The 17,759-nt window shown below is 47.6% G+C and overlaps 1 protein-coding gene across 1 annotated transcript in view; it reads right to left on the minus strand.

Annotated features, from left to right (window-relative positions):
• Positions 1–10,960: 10,960 nt before the first annotated feature.
• The window catches only part of IL1RAP (interleukin 1 receptor accessory protein), a 51,368-nt gene continuing 44,569 nt past the window's right edge, over positions 10,961–17,759 (minus strand). Inside the window, exon 11 of the mRNA XM_075938268.2 lies at positions 10,961–15,409. Coding sequence (XP_075794383.1) covers positions 15,042–15,409 — 368 coding nt within the window. The 3' untranslated portion in view covers positions 10,961–15,041. The remainder of the gene's footprint in view (positions 15,410–17,759) is intronic.

Below are 17,759 nucleotides of genomic sequence, written 5' to 3' on the forward strand. Positions count from 1 at the left end.
CCTGCGCTGAGAACAGGGCAGGCCCCCAGATCCATGAGACACCCAAAGCTCAGCTGTAGGCATCCCAACCTCCCCCCCCCCCAACGCAGTGGGTGCCTGGCCGCACTCGCCCCCGCACCGTGGCGTCCGGGTCGGTCCGCACAGACAGCGGCAGGTGCTGCACAGGCTGCGTGCGCCCAATGAGCAGGGTATCCCTAGCCAGCCGTCCACAGACCCAGGTCGTCTCCCCTCTTTACACTGCAGAGCATCCTGCCGCCTCCTGGCTGCCAGGGTCTCTCCCCACCGCCCGCAAAGCCTGGACCAGCAGAAGGTGGCAGCAGCTTCTCCTGTCACTGCCCACGTAGCTACACATCCCCTGTACGCTGCTGTAGGCACAGCTCTACCTGGCTTCGGGCGCCTGCGTCTCTGCTGTCTCCCTCTGGGCACCTAGCTCCAGGATGAGCTACAGGCAGGTGTGGCCTGGCCTGACTTACCTGCAGGGTCCGATCCAATAGGAGAGCTCAGAGGCTGAGCATCATAGGATGCACCTCAGGGGCATCCTATGAGGTGGGGAAATTTTCACTCAGTTCCCCCTCTGCTGCCTGAGGAAAAGGGATTGAAATAGGGGTTCCCCCCATCCCCGCTGCCTCGTCACAGGGCTCAGGGATATTCTCATAGGTGTCTTTTTATTTTGTTGAAACCGTTCCTTTTAATTAACTTAATTGGGCCAGGGAGTGATACTCATTCTCCTCAGACTCACCGATGGGGGAGGGACATAGGCGGCAGTTGCCCCCTGGGGCCCAGTGATTCAAAGGGGCTGGAGCTCTGGGCAGCAATTTGGGGCGGGCATTCTGGGTGCTGCTGAGGGCTGTCTGCTCCTGCCCTGCCCTTCTACCCTTGGCCCTGCCCCTTCCAGGAACTCAGAGTTGCCCTCCTTGCCCATGGACCCATGGAGACTGTTGGCTCCACTGACTTGCCAGCCCTGTGTTCAGGGCACTCACCTCAGAGACTCAGGAAAAGGGTTGGGTGACAGAACTGCACAATTCCATTATGAACCATCTGATACAGAAAAACTGATCCCAACCCCTTCTCCTTTTAATAAAAAGCCACAAAAGTCTTTTAACTGCTTGGTATGTCTCCTTGCAGCAGCCGCCACAGTCCCTGTTGAAGACTGAACCTTAATACTGTTCCTTAACACTCCATTTTCTTGGAAGCCACTTCGTTTCTTCAGGAAACAAAGTCCCTTTATGGAAAGAAACTAGTGAGGTGTGATAAGTGTAACCCAAAACCCTGGATCTGCACTTTGAGGAAATTTGGGACTTGAAAACCAAACGTACAGACAGAGAAGAAATTTGGAGATATTCATAGTTTTAATGAGCAGAACACTCTTGGAAAGAAAGCCCTCGATCTGCAGACAACCCATCAGGATGTTTGTGATTCACATCTCAATTCTGGCAATAGCGAGGAGAGTGTGGGCTCACACTAAGTCTGTGGAACTCCTTGCCAGAGGATGTTGTGAAGGTAAAGACTTTAATAGGGTTCAAAAAAGAGCTAGATAAATTCATGGAGATTAGGTTAATCAAGGATTATTAGCCAGGATAGACAGGGATGGTGTCCCTTGCCTGTTTGCCAGAAACTGGGAATGGGTGATGGGATGGATTACTTTATGATTACCTGTTCTGTTCACTCCCTCTGGAGCACCGGCCTCCTCCGTCTGACCCAGCATGGCCATTCTTATGTTACCACCATACTGTAGAACAGCACCTAGTTTTATAGAATCATAGAATACTAGGACTGGAAGGGACCGCGAGAGGTCATCAAGTCCAGTCCCCTGCCCTCATGGCAGGACCCAGTACTATCTAGACCATCCCTGATAGACATTTATCTAACCTACTCTTAAATATCTCCAGAGATCGACATTCCACAACCTCCATAGGCAATTTATTCAAGTGTTTAACCACCCTGACAGGTAGGAACTTTTTCCTAACGTCCAACCTAAACCTCTTTTGCTGCAGTTTAAGCCCATTGCTTCTTGTTCTATCCCCAAGGTCAGGAAGAACAAGTTTTCTCCCTCCTTCTTGTGACACCCTTTTAGATACCTGAAAACCACTATCATGTCCCCTCTCAATCTTCTCTTTTCCAAACTAAACAGGCCCAATTCTTTCAGACTTCCTTCATAGGTTATGCTCTCTAGACCTTTAATCATTCTTGTTGCTCTTCTCTGGACCTTCTCCAAATTCTCTACATCTTTCTTGAAATGGGGGTGTCCAGAACTGGACACAATACTCCAACTTAGGCCTAATCAGCGCAGACTAGAGCAGAAGAACGACTTCTCGTGTCTTGCTCACAACACATCTGTTAATGCATCCCAGAATCAGGTTTGCTTTTTTTGCAACAGTGTCACACTGTTGACTCATATTTAGCTTGTGGTCCACTATAAACCCTAGATCCCTGTCTGCAGGGCTCCTTCCTAGACAGTCGCTTCCCATCCTGTATGTGTGAAACGGATTGTTCCTTCTTAAGTGGAGCACTTTGCATTTGTCCGTATTAAACTTCATCCTATTGACCTCAGACCATTTCTCCAATTTGTTCAGATCATTTTGAATTATGATCCTGTCCTCCAAAGCAGTTGCAACCCCTCCCAGCTTAGTATCATCTGTAAACTTAATAAGCATACTCTCTATACTGATATCTAAATCGTTGATGAAGATATTGAACAGAACTGGTCCCAAAACAAACCCCTGCGGAACCCCACTTGTTATACCTTTCCAGTAGGATTGTGAACCATTAATAACTACTCTCTGAGTATGGTTATCCAGCCAGTTATGCACCTACCTTATAGTAGCCCCTTCTAAGTTGTATTTGCCTAGTTTATTGATAAGAATATCATACGAGACCATATCAAATGTCTTATGAAAGTCTAGGCATACCATGTCCACCGCTTCTCCCCTATCCACAATACTCGTTATCCTATCAAAGAAAGCTATCAGATTGGTTTGACATGATTTGTTCTTTATAAATTCATGCTGGCTGTTCCCTGTCACCTTATTATCTTCCAAATGTTTGCAGATGATTTCCTTAATTACTTGCTCCATTATCTTTCCTGGCACAGAAGTTAAACTGACTGGTCTGTAGTTTTCTGGGTTGTTTTTATTTCTCTTTTTATAGATGGGTACTATATTTGGCCTTTTCCAGTCTTCTGGAATCTCTCTTGTCTTCCATGATTTTCCAAAGATGGCAGCTAAAGGCTCAGATACCTCCTCTATCAGCTCCTTGAGTATTCTAGGATACATTTCATCAGCCCTAGTGACTTGCAGACATCTAACTTTTCTAAGTGATTTTAACTTGTTCTTTTTTTATTTTTCAGAGGTTCTCACACATGAGTTGGAAGATAAGTCTAGTGGACATTAGATAAATGAATCCTAAACTGAATTTGGGTTGGGGAGACCTGCATGTTAGGACAATGTCATGCCATGGAGTTCTGGTTCAATATTTTCTATGCCTCTGGTATCATGCCTAAGGTGCCTTCCTGGCTCTAAGGAGACAGAACCCAATTCCTAACCCTTTCACTTCTGTTTCATTGCCTATAATGGTCACAGGGCCCATGCTACAGATTGCTTGTCACTTGGTTCAAAGGTCGCTGGGATCACTGAGGAAGCCGGTCATGCAGAAACTATGCAGCTCATTGCTTGTGTCTTCCAACAAGGATGTCTTTGTGCAACATGGCATGGTGGCTGGCCCAGTTGATTAGGAACAAGCTATAAATAACTTCTGGGCAAATATATTTAGTAAATAGTTTCCACTCTCTTGAGAGAGACACTGGTCAGTTTGAAGTGTGTGTGAGGAGGGGTGGGAAGGGGAGCTTGGAAAGCGCACCAGTCCTCTGTGTAGCGATGCCTAGCATGCATGGTGATGCGATACAAAGGGGCCATGGCCTAGAGAATGTGTCCAAAAGAAACTAACACTTTAAGAAGTGTGGCTTTAGCAGGACAAGGTGTGGGGTTGTTGTTTTTTAGAAATTGAGCATGAGTCTGGTGCTGCTGAAAGGGGGACAAGGAGAAGCGGTTGGAGTGAGAGATGGCACAGTAGGATCTGTGAAAGTCTCTGCTTTATGAAAAACTTAAAACCACAAAAAGTCTTGCAGTAGCTTAAAGACTAACAAAACAAGTAGATGGTATTTGCTTTATGAGTGAGCTCTGGGGACACCAACACGTTTGATGGGAAATGACACTTAAACCACATTGCTCTACCTACTCTGTGATAAAACGAGTAGTCCTGTGGCATCTTAAAGACTAATAAAAGTATATAGAATTATTTCCAGATTTATTCTGTGAGGTGTTACAATTTGAGCCACTTCCCAGGGGAAAACTATCTCTGGTTACCTTTATTTTCTCCTTATATACAACAACCCATTGACATCAAAATCGAAGTAAGGGACACTTCTAGGCCATTCAGTTAGCCTCATTAGCACAATTGGCAGGTACCTTTTTTTAAATATCCCTCTCCCTTCTTATTCTGAGGGTCCCCCTTTTTTTCCTCCACTCAAGCTCATCTCATCTGAACAAATGGGTTTTGCCCCTGAAAGCTCATGATACTATATATATATATATATATATATATATATATATATATATATATATATATATACACACACACACACACAAGTCTCTAAGGCTACATCTAAACAGAGGGGCTATTTTGGGAATCTGGAAATATCCCAAAATAGCAATTCTGCATCTTTAAACATGCCCGTTATTTTGAAATGTATTTCAAAATAACGGGCGCGCTATTCCTTCATCCCTGCAACCCTCGTTACACGAAGGTTAAAGGACTTTTTGAAATAGCTCTATTTCAAAATAAGATCAAAATAAGCTATACAACTTGCAGAGTGCAAATTGCGTCGCTTATTTCAAGGTAAGGGTGCTACGTAGATGTACCCTGAGGTGCCACAGAACTCGGTTTTTAAAGTTACAAACTAACAAGGCCACTGCTCTGATACTTTATTTTCTCTGTCCATTTCCAAAGTGAAGAAAGTATTTTGTAGGGTAATCAGCTAATTAGGCCTGTTTTGTGGTATATGGAAACCTAATACCCTAATCATCTGGAAGCGGGTTTGGTTTGAGGGTGTTTGGTATTTTTCAGATGGGCTGCACCAGAGGGTTGAAGCTGCTTTGATTAGTGTACTTTGACAGGCCTGCTATCTAATCAGGTAGAGTACACCTGCGAGATCAGAAGTGGGGGAAGGTTTTAGGTTGTTTCCTCAAGTATGTGCTTTTCACTGTAGGGCTACGTCTAGACTGGCATGATTTTCCGCAAATGCTTTTAACGGAAAAGTTTTTCCATTAAAAGCATTTGCGGAAAAGAGTGTCTAGATTGGCACGGACGCTTTTCCGCAAAAGCACTTTTTGCGGAAAAGCATCTGTGCCAATCTAGACACGGCTTTGTGCAAGAAAGCCCCGATCACCATTTTCTCCATCAGGGCTTTTTTGCGCAAAACAGCTTTCAGCTGTCTACACTGGCCCTTTTGCACAAAACCATTTTCGGAAAAGGGCTTTTGCCCGAACAGGAACATCAAAGCATTTGTGCAAGAAGCACTGATTTTGGACAGTAGAACGTCAGTGCTTTTGTGTAAAATCAAGCGGCCAGTCTAGACGCAGCCTAGTAGTAATGTCATTGCATGGGTATGACTCACTTATTCATAGGACACTGCTGCCTCATTATGGGTTGATATCAAACAGGAACAAATGCTAATAGTTTGTTTCCAATCATGAGGGAGGCAAATGCTTTTAAGACAGAAAGGTGAATCTTTTCAACATAGCATGTCTAGCTCTGCATCTTTACCAAGAGCAATGATTGTATTGCTAGGGCTGCATCTGCCAATAGCAGATGGAGTGTGAAATTGTGTTACTCTTATGCTCCTGCGCTAAGGGCCTACACAAGTCCTTAAACAATTCATAGTCCTGGTGAAGACCCTTAACATTCATGTGATTTAAAAATAATAATAAATATGAGGCTCATTGAATTGCCTTTTGTTTTGGAGCTGTTAGGGATTGTGTTTTTGCATTTTTCTACAGGCCTGTGAAGGCTAGAAATCTACTTTTATTTAAAATGAAAGCCTACCTTCTCACAGAAATCACAGGACTCTCGGAGCTGGGACACAGCTGATTTCCACCCAAAAGGATTAAAAGAAAGGACACGCAGTAGGGAATGAACCTAACCCTATTCTAAATATTCTGTCCCTGGATCTCTGCAGGCAGATCTGTCATGCTGGTTAGAGGAAATAAGACCAGTCATATTAGCACAAAGGTTTACCAGTTTTCAGTAATTAAATGTCCACATTTCTTGTGACATATCAAAGCTCAGCTTCTCCTTCCAGTCATAATAGCAAATGAAGATTAAGCCAGTTCTTTAGCTGGAATAAACCAATTTAGTTCTGCTGAAACCAGTGCAGCTTTACCCCGATTTCTAGCAGCTGAGGTTTTGGCTCTTAGCATTTTATTTCCTCCCTGCCCAGAGGGATAGGAGTTTGTTCCAGCAAGGGCCTAATTTGCCATTTTTATAGCCCTTCACAGTTTTACCACTATCACCAACACATTTGACTAGCAACTCGGTCCTTAACATAACTTACCACTTTACAATATGGCCCTACAAGGACAGAACTCTGCAGTAAAACCTGATTTGTGCCTACAATTAGTAATATAACCGGCTCCTGGAGATGTCTGGTTACAAAATGTTCGGATTTCTTAACTTGTGTTTTCAGAGCTGTCAGATTACTGTACAGTGAGGTGACATCTAACTCATCATGGGGTCTGATGGAGGAGAGGCTAGTCTGCTTTCTTTCCTTTTTACAAAACTCTCGGTAGTTGACTAGCTCACCTGCCACATAACTCACTCCTCTTCCTATATTTAATCACTCAAGGTTGATGTGATTTACCTGAATCTTGCCTGAAACATGTAAAACTTGATAACATGCAGTACTGGAGAAAGACTGAGAAATGTTCTGCTGTGGGTGGAATGATGGGTGAGACCTTGACAGGACTGGTAATTTCTGACCTAAGTTTCATTTGGAATTACTCCACAATCATGTTTTTATTTCTCCATTTCCTCCTCATATTTGTCTCAGCTGTGCTCCATTTTTTAGTTCCTCATTAATTGTAACAAGAAAGCCTCTGGGATTATATTCTTTCTCCTACTATAAGGGAAAAGGGTATCAGATTTGGCACAGGGGAGAGGCTGCAGAATGGATGCCACCTGTACGACTTTCAGAGAGGGTCAGGAAGGTCACTATGCTCCAACAGCATTAATATGAGGGAGATGTAGGTCAGCATCAGCACTGCCACAGGATTTTAATGCAGCTGTCAACCAGGCCTCTGGATTGGTAGCCACGCTTCTCCTATCATGGGTTCCCAAATCATGCCCACACACACACAAAGTTAATAAGTCACACTTAACTCAGAAACATCAGAACGTACTAGGTCAGACCAAAGATCCATCTATCCCAGTGTCCTGTCTGCAAACAGTGGCCAATGCCAGATGCCCCAGAGGGAGTGAACAGAACAGAGAATCAAGTGATCCCTCTCCTGCCATCCATTTCCAGCCCCTGACAGACAGAGGCTAGGGACACCATGCCCACCCATCCTGGCTAATAGCCCTTGATGGAAGTATCCTCCATTAATTTATTTAGCTCCTTTCTGAGCCCTGTTAAAATCCTGGTCTTCACAACTTCCTCTGGCAAGGAGTTCCACAGGTTGTGCATCATGTGAAGAGAGACAAGAAATCAAACTGATTAAAGAGCTGGTGGGATTAATTCCCAAGGGAAGACTTCCAGGCCTCAATGTGTGACATGTGGCTTAGCTAAATGACAGTGAAGGTGGTAGCATTTGAAACCCCCATGGAGAACAGGGATTGGTATTGAGATGAAACCGAGAACAGGAAAAAGGAATTCTGGATGTACAGCAGGAAACACTTGGTGGCAACGTCTGACAGATCTGAGGGAAGCGATTAAGAACCCTTTTTGTGAGTCACTTAATGAGCCACTATCCATTTAAAATCTAGGGAGCTTCCACAGTGGGCTTTTTAAGTGTTTCAGGCCTTGTCTTGGCCACCCCGTGACGTAGTGTTGGTACCTTGCTGGTTGCTAGGCTTGGGCTGTGGGTGACCCCACTGGCTGCTGTCTGAACCACGGCCCAGCAGAGTAGCTGATGGGTCAGGAAGGTAACCTGATCTACTGGTTACCTCCCAGGGAGAGGAACAAAGGGAGGAAGGCGGAGGGCAGCCCTGGCTGGGGGCAGGGCTGGAAGTGGGACAATTTCTGTCTGGTATCATGGAGGGAGCAGCCTAAGCAAGGGGCTGGAATTTAGGGGCCCAATCTCCGCCATTTAAAGGGGGGCTGAGGCATCCTAGGCCTGCCCTGGAACCAGATTACATCTGTACTGTATCCTGGAGAAGCAATAAACTCCCTCTATTCTACTGGCTGGTGGAGTCTCTTCGTGCTATTACAAGGGTGCAGGAGTCGGGGGAACCCCGCCGCGCTGTCACACCCACGTCTCTAAATGTTCGTAACTGCGTAAAGGCCCACCCCAAACAATGGGGGAACTGACCCAACAGGGCCACCATTGAAATGGCCTGTGCACAAAGAGGGAGACTCTCGAAAATGCAGTGGGCACCTCATGCCCTCCGTGCCTCTGAAAATCTGCCCTCCCCCCGAGTGTTGTCTGACCCACACTGTTTTCACTATTTCAGCCCCAATGACTTGAAGAGACACTTTGAACAGGGTCACTAACTGGTCTACAGGGAGGCTGGAGGCGGGGGCGGTTACTTATGAAAGTTGCGAGCATGCTCCTTTAAACCAGGATATGACAAACACAGAACACACTGGAGTCTGGAAGAGACCAATCCAGACTAGCAGGAGCTTGGGCTGGATTCTGCTTTCAATGAAATCAAGAACGATGCTTTTTTAATCGACTCAAGAGTGGAGGGTTAAGCCTAAGGTCACGTCACACTTTAGCACTTCATAAATTGTTTAGTCAACACCTCCCCTCGGATTCACCTCGCGAGTACTCTTGCCTCTCTCTGCTCCCTGGGCTGACCACAGCAGCTGTTGATGGGAGAAAGCACCAAAGGAGAAATACTGAACGTATTTTATATCTATTTAGCAGTTGACAATGGGGGGAGCCAGCACCATGTGAACAGCCTGGTCTCTGCAGCCCACCCACGATTGTCCTATGGGGCCCCAGAGGTCCCTTGATCAGTTTGGGACTAGATGGTCTTTCCCATCTCAGTGGAACATTTGATAACATCACTCCAGCCCTCCTGTTTGGCTGACAATGAATGAGGACACGTGGAAGGAAGACAAGCGATTCCAGCAAATCCCCCCCAACCTTCATCATTGCTCCACCTTCATCTTGCATCCCCAGCAACTCTGCTGTGGTATAGGAACTTGGCTAGAGAATGCAGAAGTCATCGTTGGACAAATCAGCGTGCTGGCAGAGAGCACGAGCGGACAGCTGGGCACTTGGCGGCTCTTGTCTGCTTCCGTCCAAGACTGGCTTGCAAAGGTGAGTCTCGCATCGGGATTGGGGAGGGGCTTGGCTCTTCTGCCTCGGTTTATTGTCATTGTTGCAGTATGTCACACAGCACTGATATGGAATGCATGGCTTGGCTCGGTGCTTGGTCTTTGACCTGGGTGGTAGGGCTGCCCGGCTCTGCACGGCAGCGCCCTTTCGGGAGCTCTGCGGTTCCAGTTGGACTTTCCACCTGCTCCTCCTCTTCTGGACGTGATCCAGGCTGACGTCGGACTGTGAGGAACAGCTCTCATTCCAACCCAGGCCAGTGCTCAGGCTCCTCAGGGGCAGGGCAAGGCGTAAGGCTTTCCAGAACTTGGAGCTGGATGGCTTGGACTTATCCCCATCCCAGGTCACAAAGGAGACAGACTCTTTCAGCTGGAGAAGGCCGGGATGGGGGACCTGCAGCGGCCTGTACTTCACCACAATGAGCTTGGTAGAGATGCTGTTTTGGCACATGATACCCAGCTTGAATTCCAGCAAGCTGATGCTCTTCTCCATCAGGTAATCGGGGCTCAGCACGACGATCATCCACCGGCTTCGCTGAATCAAGTCAAAAACTGCCTCCGTGGGATCTAGAGAGGCAAGGGTGGGAAAGGAGAACACAGCCATGTGAGGCTATTTCACTGGTCACATGCATTGCCCTTCCCATCTGGAGCAGAGAGCCCAGCCCACAGCAATTATCAACAGCTGATTCTTCCAGTCAGCAGCCCCGTTGTGGCAGGCAGATTGTGTAAGTTTTCTTTATAGAGCTGTTTGTGAATTTAGGAGCATACCACACCAGATCTGACCAGAGCAGTGCAGTATTCTTGCCCTAGTACTGCCCAGTGCACCTATTTCAAAAGAAGGAGCAAGCATCTGCCAAAGAGATGGCTACAGAATCACATAACCTGTGGAACTCCCTGCCAGAGGATGTTGTGAAGACCAGGACTTTAACAGGGTTCAAAAAACAGCTAGATAAATTCATGAAGCATAGGTCCAGCCATGACTACTAGCCAGGATGGGCAGGGAAAGTGTCCTTGACCTCTCTTTGTCAGAAGCTGAGAATGGGCGACAAGGGATGAACCACTTGATGGTCCCCTGTTGTTCATTCCCGCTGTAGGACCTGGCATTGGCCACTGTCAGAAGACAGGATACTGGGCCAGGTGGATCTTTGGTCCGGTTCTGGCTTGGGGCGCCTTTCGGTGCTTTTTTAACACAAGCAGATATCACTATTTGGATGGCATAAATGTGACCACGGGGGCACGTTGGCCTTGCGATGGTGGTCCTCTGCCCAGGGGAGAATGCCACCTGCCAGGACTCTGTGGGAGATGCTGCTGCATAGACAGAACATTTTGTCTTGGCCACACATATTTGCAGAGGAAGAAATGGGGTAAAATGAAACTCAAGAGAACCATACAAAGCCTGAAATGCAAAAGTGAAAATAAACGTTTTTATTGAAAAGTAAATTATATAAAAAAAACCCAATAACATGGGAACATCAGAAAGTGAGAAAATGGGCAAATTGGAACAGCCTTACAACATCACATGAAATGGAAAGCAAAGTCCATTCTAATGTATGTAAAGCCACTCCACCTCTTCCCCTCCCCCGGAGATGAAATGAAGGACTTTACATTTAGCTGTCGATTGACAAATGTACAGTTACAGCACAGAGTCGAATAAACACACAACATTGAAGGGTCAAGCTGCGCTAAACGCCTGCACCAAGAACCAAATGCCATTTATAGAGCGGCTAGGCTTTCTGGGAGAGGTCATTCAAAAAGCCAAACCCTGGCCTACCCATGCCCACTCCAGTCAATGGTAGCTTTGGAGCTTTACTTCTTCTTCATTTAGTTAATGGAGATTGCCTGCCTCTTGATAAGCCTCTCAGAGGGGTAGCCATGTTAGTCTGTAGCTGAAAAAAACTGGAAAACTATTTCTAATTTGGGGACAATTTGTATTTTCAAGTCAGCAGCACAGCTGTGGGCACCTGCATGGGCCCACAATACGACAACATCTTTAGGGCTGATCTTGAACAACGTTTCCTCAGCTCCTTCCCCCTAGTACTCTTACTCTACTTAAGCTACATCGATGGCATCTTCATCTTATGGATCCACAGGAAGGAGGCGCTTGAAGAATTCCACAGGAATTTCAAAAACTTCCACCCCGCCATCAACCTTAGCCTGGACTAGTCAATACAAGAGATCCTCTTCCTTGACACTACCAGTATATTTAAACAATGGCCAAATGTACATCACTTTACACCAGAAGCCTACCAACCAATACACTTACCTACATGCCTCTAGCTTCCATCCAAGTCACATTTCCCAATCAGTTGTTTACAGCCAAGCTCTAAGATACAACCGGATTTGCTCCAATCCCACAGACACAGACAAACACCTACAGAATCTCTGTCAGGCATTCTTAACACTTAAATACCCACCTAGGTTGAAAAAACGGATTGACAGAGCCAGACGAGTACACAGGCATCAGTTTCTACAAGACAGGCCCAACAAAGGAAACAACAGAACACCACTGGTCATCCCGCATAGCCCCAACTTAAACCCCTCCAGCAATTCATTCACAATTTACAATCTATCCTGGAAAACGATCCTTCACTCTCCTAGGCTTTGGTGGACAGGCCAATCCTCACCTACAGACATCCCTCCCCCCAACCTGAAACAAATTCTTTCCAGCAACCACAGACCACACCTCCCTCATAATCACCCAGGTGCCGGCTCATGCCAGGTCCCCTGCATTCCAACTGACCATGGATGAATGCAGAGTTGGAAACCCATTGGGCATAGCTGTATCAGGGCATTATTACAATAGCTATTACATTCATTACACTGTGCATAGGCTTTATGAAATATTTGTTGAGTGCTGCATGAATTAGTTTCATGGACCACCTATGACCCTGCGTTATAAGATAGCATTAAGTATAAGTGTTGTAAACCTCTGTAGCTGCACAACTCAAACAGGAAAGTAGCATTAACTCATGTAAAAGGTTGGTTCTCGCACTTGAGCCATGCCAGACAGCCTGACGCGACTGAGCTGACAGGGTGAGTTACAAGTCAACCAAGAGTTACAGTCAGCCATGGATAATCTACATGCATTTGCCAGGAGTAGTGCTCAATTCCAGAATAAAGCAAAAATGCCCCCCATACCAATACAACTGGGTGCCTTAAGGGTGGCACAGAATTTTAGTAATAAGCGATTAACCAATCCTCAGGCACATGGCAAAACCCATCCTCCTTCAATAGAAAAGCAGGGCAGAGCGGATCTGCCTGAGAATGGACTGTCCTCTAACATAAGCGTGAGTACAAATATCTATCACAGCAGTCTCAAAGCTCCACCCAGCAGCCAGGCACCTGTCCCAGAGAGCTGACAGTGGGAAAGGCTTACACGCCAGCGTAGTGCGTTAGCACACAGAGCCCTTCCTTATTGCAGCCAGTGCCTCCTCTCTACTGGAGGGGAAAGCAGCCTGGAGTGTAAGCACCCAGGAACTGGCCTACCTCTCTTGCTGTTGAGGGCAGAGGGGGATGGACCACTGCCTTCAACAGATGGGAGCGGAATTAGAACGTGAAGGAACAGCTGGAAGGCAGGCAGGGCAGGCGTGCTGGGGCACAGCCCTAATGGATGCTATTAAGGCCAGGAAAGAAACTTGTCTGACTCTGGATCTTAGCTGTACTAGTGGCCCAGAACCACTCCACTTGTGTGTTGTACTGCTTCTTGTACATGCAGCCCTGCTAGTGCCCTTGGCACGTCTCTCTTCTGAGAGTGGGAATTCAGAAATAAAATGCCGGTTGGCAAATCCACATACATAAGGGTTGGTTTAAAAAGTGTAGAGCTACAAAACCAAAAATAAGGAAGAGAATAAATAAAAATACTTTATTGCTTGATACTCTTTAAAAATCTGTGCAGGGCATGCTCAGCCCTCCCTGAAAATCAGGAGAGTATGTGCAGACTCTCTCCACTAGAACTGTGCAGCTCTGCTGGTTATATACTGTGAAATATGAGCAATGTCGCCCACTTAACCTTCTGTCCTTGCTGCATTTCTGAGCATGGAGAGTATTAAGTGTTGACACGCCAGTGGAATGTTGGCTCCCCGAGGCGTCGCCCCCAGCAGCAGGAGAAGTGCTGAGTGACTCACATACCGAGTGCACCTAGATGGAAGCAGAACTCAGAGAGAGGCAGTTTGAGTTGGGGTTTGCAAAAACAAAATCAAAACTCAAGACGGCTTTGATCTGGGATTTGTTTTACCCAACCCTGTAGTGCTGGGAGTGGGGTGGAGGGATTGACAGCTCCCCTCTCTCTCTCCAGCAGGAAGGCAGAGCACAAAACCTGGTCATGGTTTCTGTTTTACGGACCCTCGGAGTTGGAGATTTGCTTTGCAAAACCAAGACAAGTTTAAATCTGCACCCCATTTTCTGAGAAGCGCTCCTGGTTTATATGGGTGTGATATGTTTCCCACTCTGACCCATCTAGTACTGAAATACTGTAGTTCAAAGAAGCTTATAAATTTGTCCTACAGGGTGGACATCCCATGGCAGCCCAATAAAATGTCCCTTTTAACTCTGCCACGGTGCTTTCCAACCGCCACCAGCAAAGGCGGACGTGGACTGTTGCTCTTCAGTAATTAAGGGGATCTGTCTGCACCCTTGTGAAGTCCCTGAGCTTGTTCAAAGAATAAGGGTTACCCGGGCATGTGAAGGCTGGATCTGATGCATTGTATAATAAAGAAACTCTCCTTCATTCCGAGGATTGTGTACCACAGGGTTGGAAACTCCAAAGACTGCCAAGAGTTTCTGAGCTGAGGCCACTTTTGCCAGAAGGGCTGTAAAGCAAATGGCACCAAGAAGAACCTTCAAAACAAAGCATCATGAGTACATTTCTGTGACAATTGCTTCACATTGATAAAGTCCCTAATGAGAGTGGTTCCCATAGGAAACAGGCTGGGAATAGTACGGGCCCACCAAGTGCTGCATGCGACTGTGTGTTTTAGTGTATACCCCATCCTGAAATAGAAATTGTTGGTGCCCAGGAGTGTCTGAATGAACAACATGGTTACTCCCATTTCAAAGACCTTTACGAAAAGCGTAACAGCTGGTCCGGTGACTTTGTTCAAGCTGTTTCCATGTGGAGATCGCTGCCACCACCAGCCACTGGACAGAAGAGCTGGAAGGTCTCGTGGAAAGACAAAGAGCGATCAAGGTCCCAGAATACAGGGGCAGACCTCAAGAATAAAAACACTGACCCATGCAAACACCTCCTTTCCCCCCAGTGGATGCTTGGCCCTTCCTGGATGGCAAATATTTAGACCCTGAGAATGGAGGTGATGCTGACCATCTACATACACGGTGGCATGTTTGAGATGGGCCACAGAACTCTTTTCTGACCAGAGCAGTTTATAACTCCATAGGGAGGTGCCATTCTGAAATGCTCAAGATAGAACCCTTCCTTGTAAACCCTCAGAGGACACAGTCTCGGCCCCTCCCTCCCTCGCTTTCCCCGCCACTATCAAATATCTCGCAGGGAGGAATAGGGAAGCTCTTGCTCATTGACGCTAGAGCTCCTGGTCTTCTTCACAACTGGCATTTCCACCTGCAGCTGCTTCCAGAACCTGCCCCGCGGGTACTTGGACTTCTCGCCCTTCCACTTAATGACGGTGAGTGCTGTCTTGGCCCGCTTCAGTTCCTTCACCTTGCTCTTCTTGATGGCTTTGTATTGCACCAGGATGACTCTGATACTGCCCTGGGAAGCCATGTTCTCCAGACCGGCCTTGAGCTCCAGAAGGGCCTGCGTGCCTTGGAGGACATAGTTGGGGCTCAGCACAACGAGCAGGCGGCGGCTCTTCTGGATGAAGCTCAGAGTTTCGTCTGTAACAACTGGGAGAGAAAGACACCGCGTGGGTTAGTGAGAGCCGAGAATGCACCCCTGAGCCGGTGCGATGAAGGAGACCCTCCTGGTAGGCCAGGCCCCTCTGTGAGGCTGCATGGGGATTTCCAAGACACTCCGGCAGCTCTCCCTAATGACGGCCTCCACTCCAGCAGCCAGCAACCCCATCCTTCCCAGCAGCTCTTCCTTCTCTCATGCACAAAGCAATCTCTACCTGCTCCCATCCCTATTCTGGGCTGCCCTTCTCTTCATGCCACATGGACAACTCCCTGAGGGCAGACCGTGGCAGGGTAGCTTGGAGACAGTGCTCTGTACACACCATTACGCCCTGTTACAGTGATGTGTCAATTGCTGCGGGGAAGCTGCTTTGGGCCAGCCTGGATTTATCCTAGTCATTACTGGGATACAAGGAGGCCACTCAGTCTATTGGAGCAAAGTCTATTGGTGAGCCACCTGGGCAGTGCGGTCCCTTCAGCTAGAAGGAGATGCAATCTAAGAAGCCAGGGACATCTGTGTTTTACTCCTGCTGTCACACAGACAGGCCTTTGAGTGAACCATTTCACCCCTCTGCCTTAGTTTTCCCCTCAGTGAAATAGGGATAGTAATTATCTACCCATGGGAGTACTCTCAGAGTTAATTTAGTTCTGAATCACAAGAGCCATCCTTAACGCTCCTTGACCTATTATTAAGCTAGTCCTCCTGGCTCCCTCTTCACCACGAGAACATCTTAAGAACGTTCCCAGGTGCAGTGACCTCAGCTGCCCCCGGCTTTTTAAGGTGCTGTCTCTGAGATGATGCCATGAGAGCCAGGGACCTGACAGCCAGCAGTAGATGCCTTTGATGGCAACAGCAGCAGTAAGCAGATTTGCCTTAGTCACCTTTGCCAAATAAATGCAAAATCCTTCCAATGCGCATCTCTCAGTGGCTGCTCTGAGTTCACAGCCACAGAAGAGCTCACACCTGGCCAGAAAGGTGTACTGGAGAAGAAAGTAACACACAAATGCCATGTCACTGAGCAGTCATAGGAGCTTGATTCGCTCCCTGGTGGGATAATCCACCTCCACTGTTTCCTCATTAAGGACGGCATAGTCCTCTAAAACACAGAGGCGCGGTGAGGCAGGGTACCAGCTGCCACAAATAATCCCATGGCACGTCAGGCATCCCTAAGAAGTAGAGGTGTTGAAGCCCAGCTGTGTGTGATGGGGGAGCAGCAGAAATGCTGCACGGGGCACATCAACTCAACTGACCTCACCGCTGCCCAGGATGGCAGTCACTGGTACTTGGGGCGGGGATCTACCCAGAAGGTGGCGACAGACGACCATTGCTGAGAGCCTGCACCCCGTGGATGGGTACAGAAGCAGCCCTGGTTAGAAAGGGAAGGGTCCCTAGATCAGGCGGGAAGGAGATCGCAAAGGGATATAGGCAGCGAAGAGGGAAGCAGAGACATGACGTAGGGCAGAGCGAGAGAGGTAGGCTTGCAGGCATAGCGTGGCAGGCAGATTTCCGTGACCCACTGTTTTTGCTGGGACCCATGGTAGTGGAGTCTCACACTGGAAGCCACGTTTAGCACATCTGCCTTCCCTGGTGCCTGGCCTCACCAGCACAGCCCAAGAGACAGGCTGTGCTGCTCCTAGCTATCCCACTGTCCATGCAGGAGGCAGCAAGAGGTAGACGTGTGGCGGGGACTAGAGCGCACATTTAGCTTCCCCGACTACCAGGCCCATTCTCTTGTTTTGACGTAGGAGGTGGCCAGTGCACTGTAAATACCCTGTCACAAGAGAGGGTGAGGGTGAGGAGAGCCCTCTTCCACACTGCTTGTTCCATATGTCCCTGTGGCACGCTCAGGCCTTTGCTTCGGGAGTACATCCCAGTGGGTGGCAGCCACAGGCATCTTGGAGCTACGCCTGGCTGACTTGGGCACCAAAATCCCTTCTTCAGACTGGGCAGAGCCGTGGCCAGAGTCCCCTGGCGATGGGTGTTGCCATTTCCATAGTGGCAGACGTTCCCAAGCCACACGGGCAATTCCAACCAGGAGTTTTTCTTTCTGTGCAAGGATACGCAGCAGAAGAGCCTAACGCATCAGGCCGCCTCTGCTGGGTGCCCAGGAGTTCTTAGCATAATGCATTGCTGATCTGTCCTGTTGGACTTGGCTGATCTATTTTTGTTTAGCTCTTTTTTTTTTAAATCCAGGTCCTCGTTGCTTCTCTCCTGCCTGTCGAGACTTTAAGAAGAGGATCAGGCTTGCCCTGAAGGCAGGATACTGCCATCTGCCTGCAGACATGAAACCCTCAGATATCCTGCCAGATCTGACAAGGCAAGGAAAAGTGCCATGGATCAGCT

The sequence above is a fragment of the Pelodiscus sinensis genome, chromosome 10 (genome assembly GCF_052426305.1).
Source record: "Pelodiscus sinensis isolate ZL-2025 chromosome 10, ASM5242630v1, whole genome shotgun sequence".
NCBI classification, from domain to species: Eukaryota; Metazoa; Chordata; order Testudines; family Trionychidae; genus Pelodiscus; species Pelodiscus sinensis.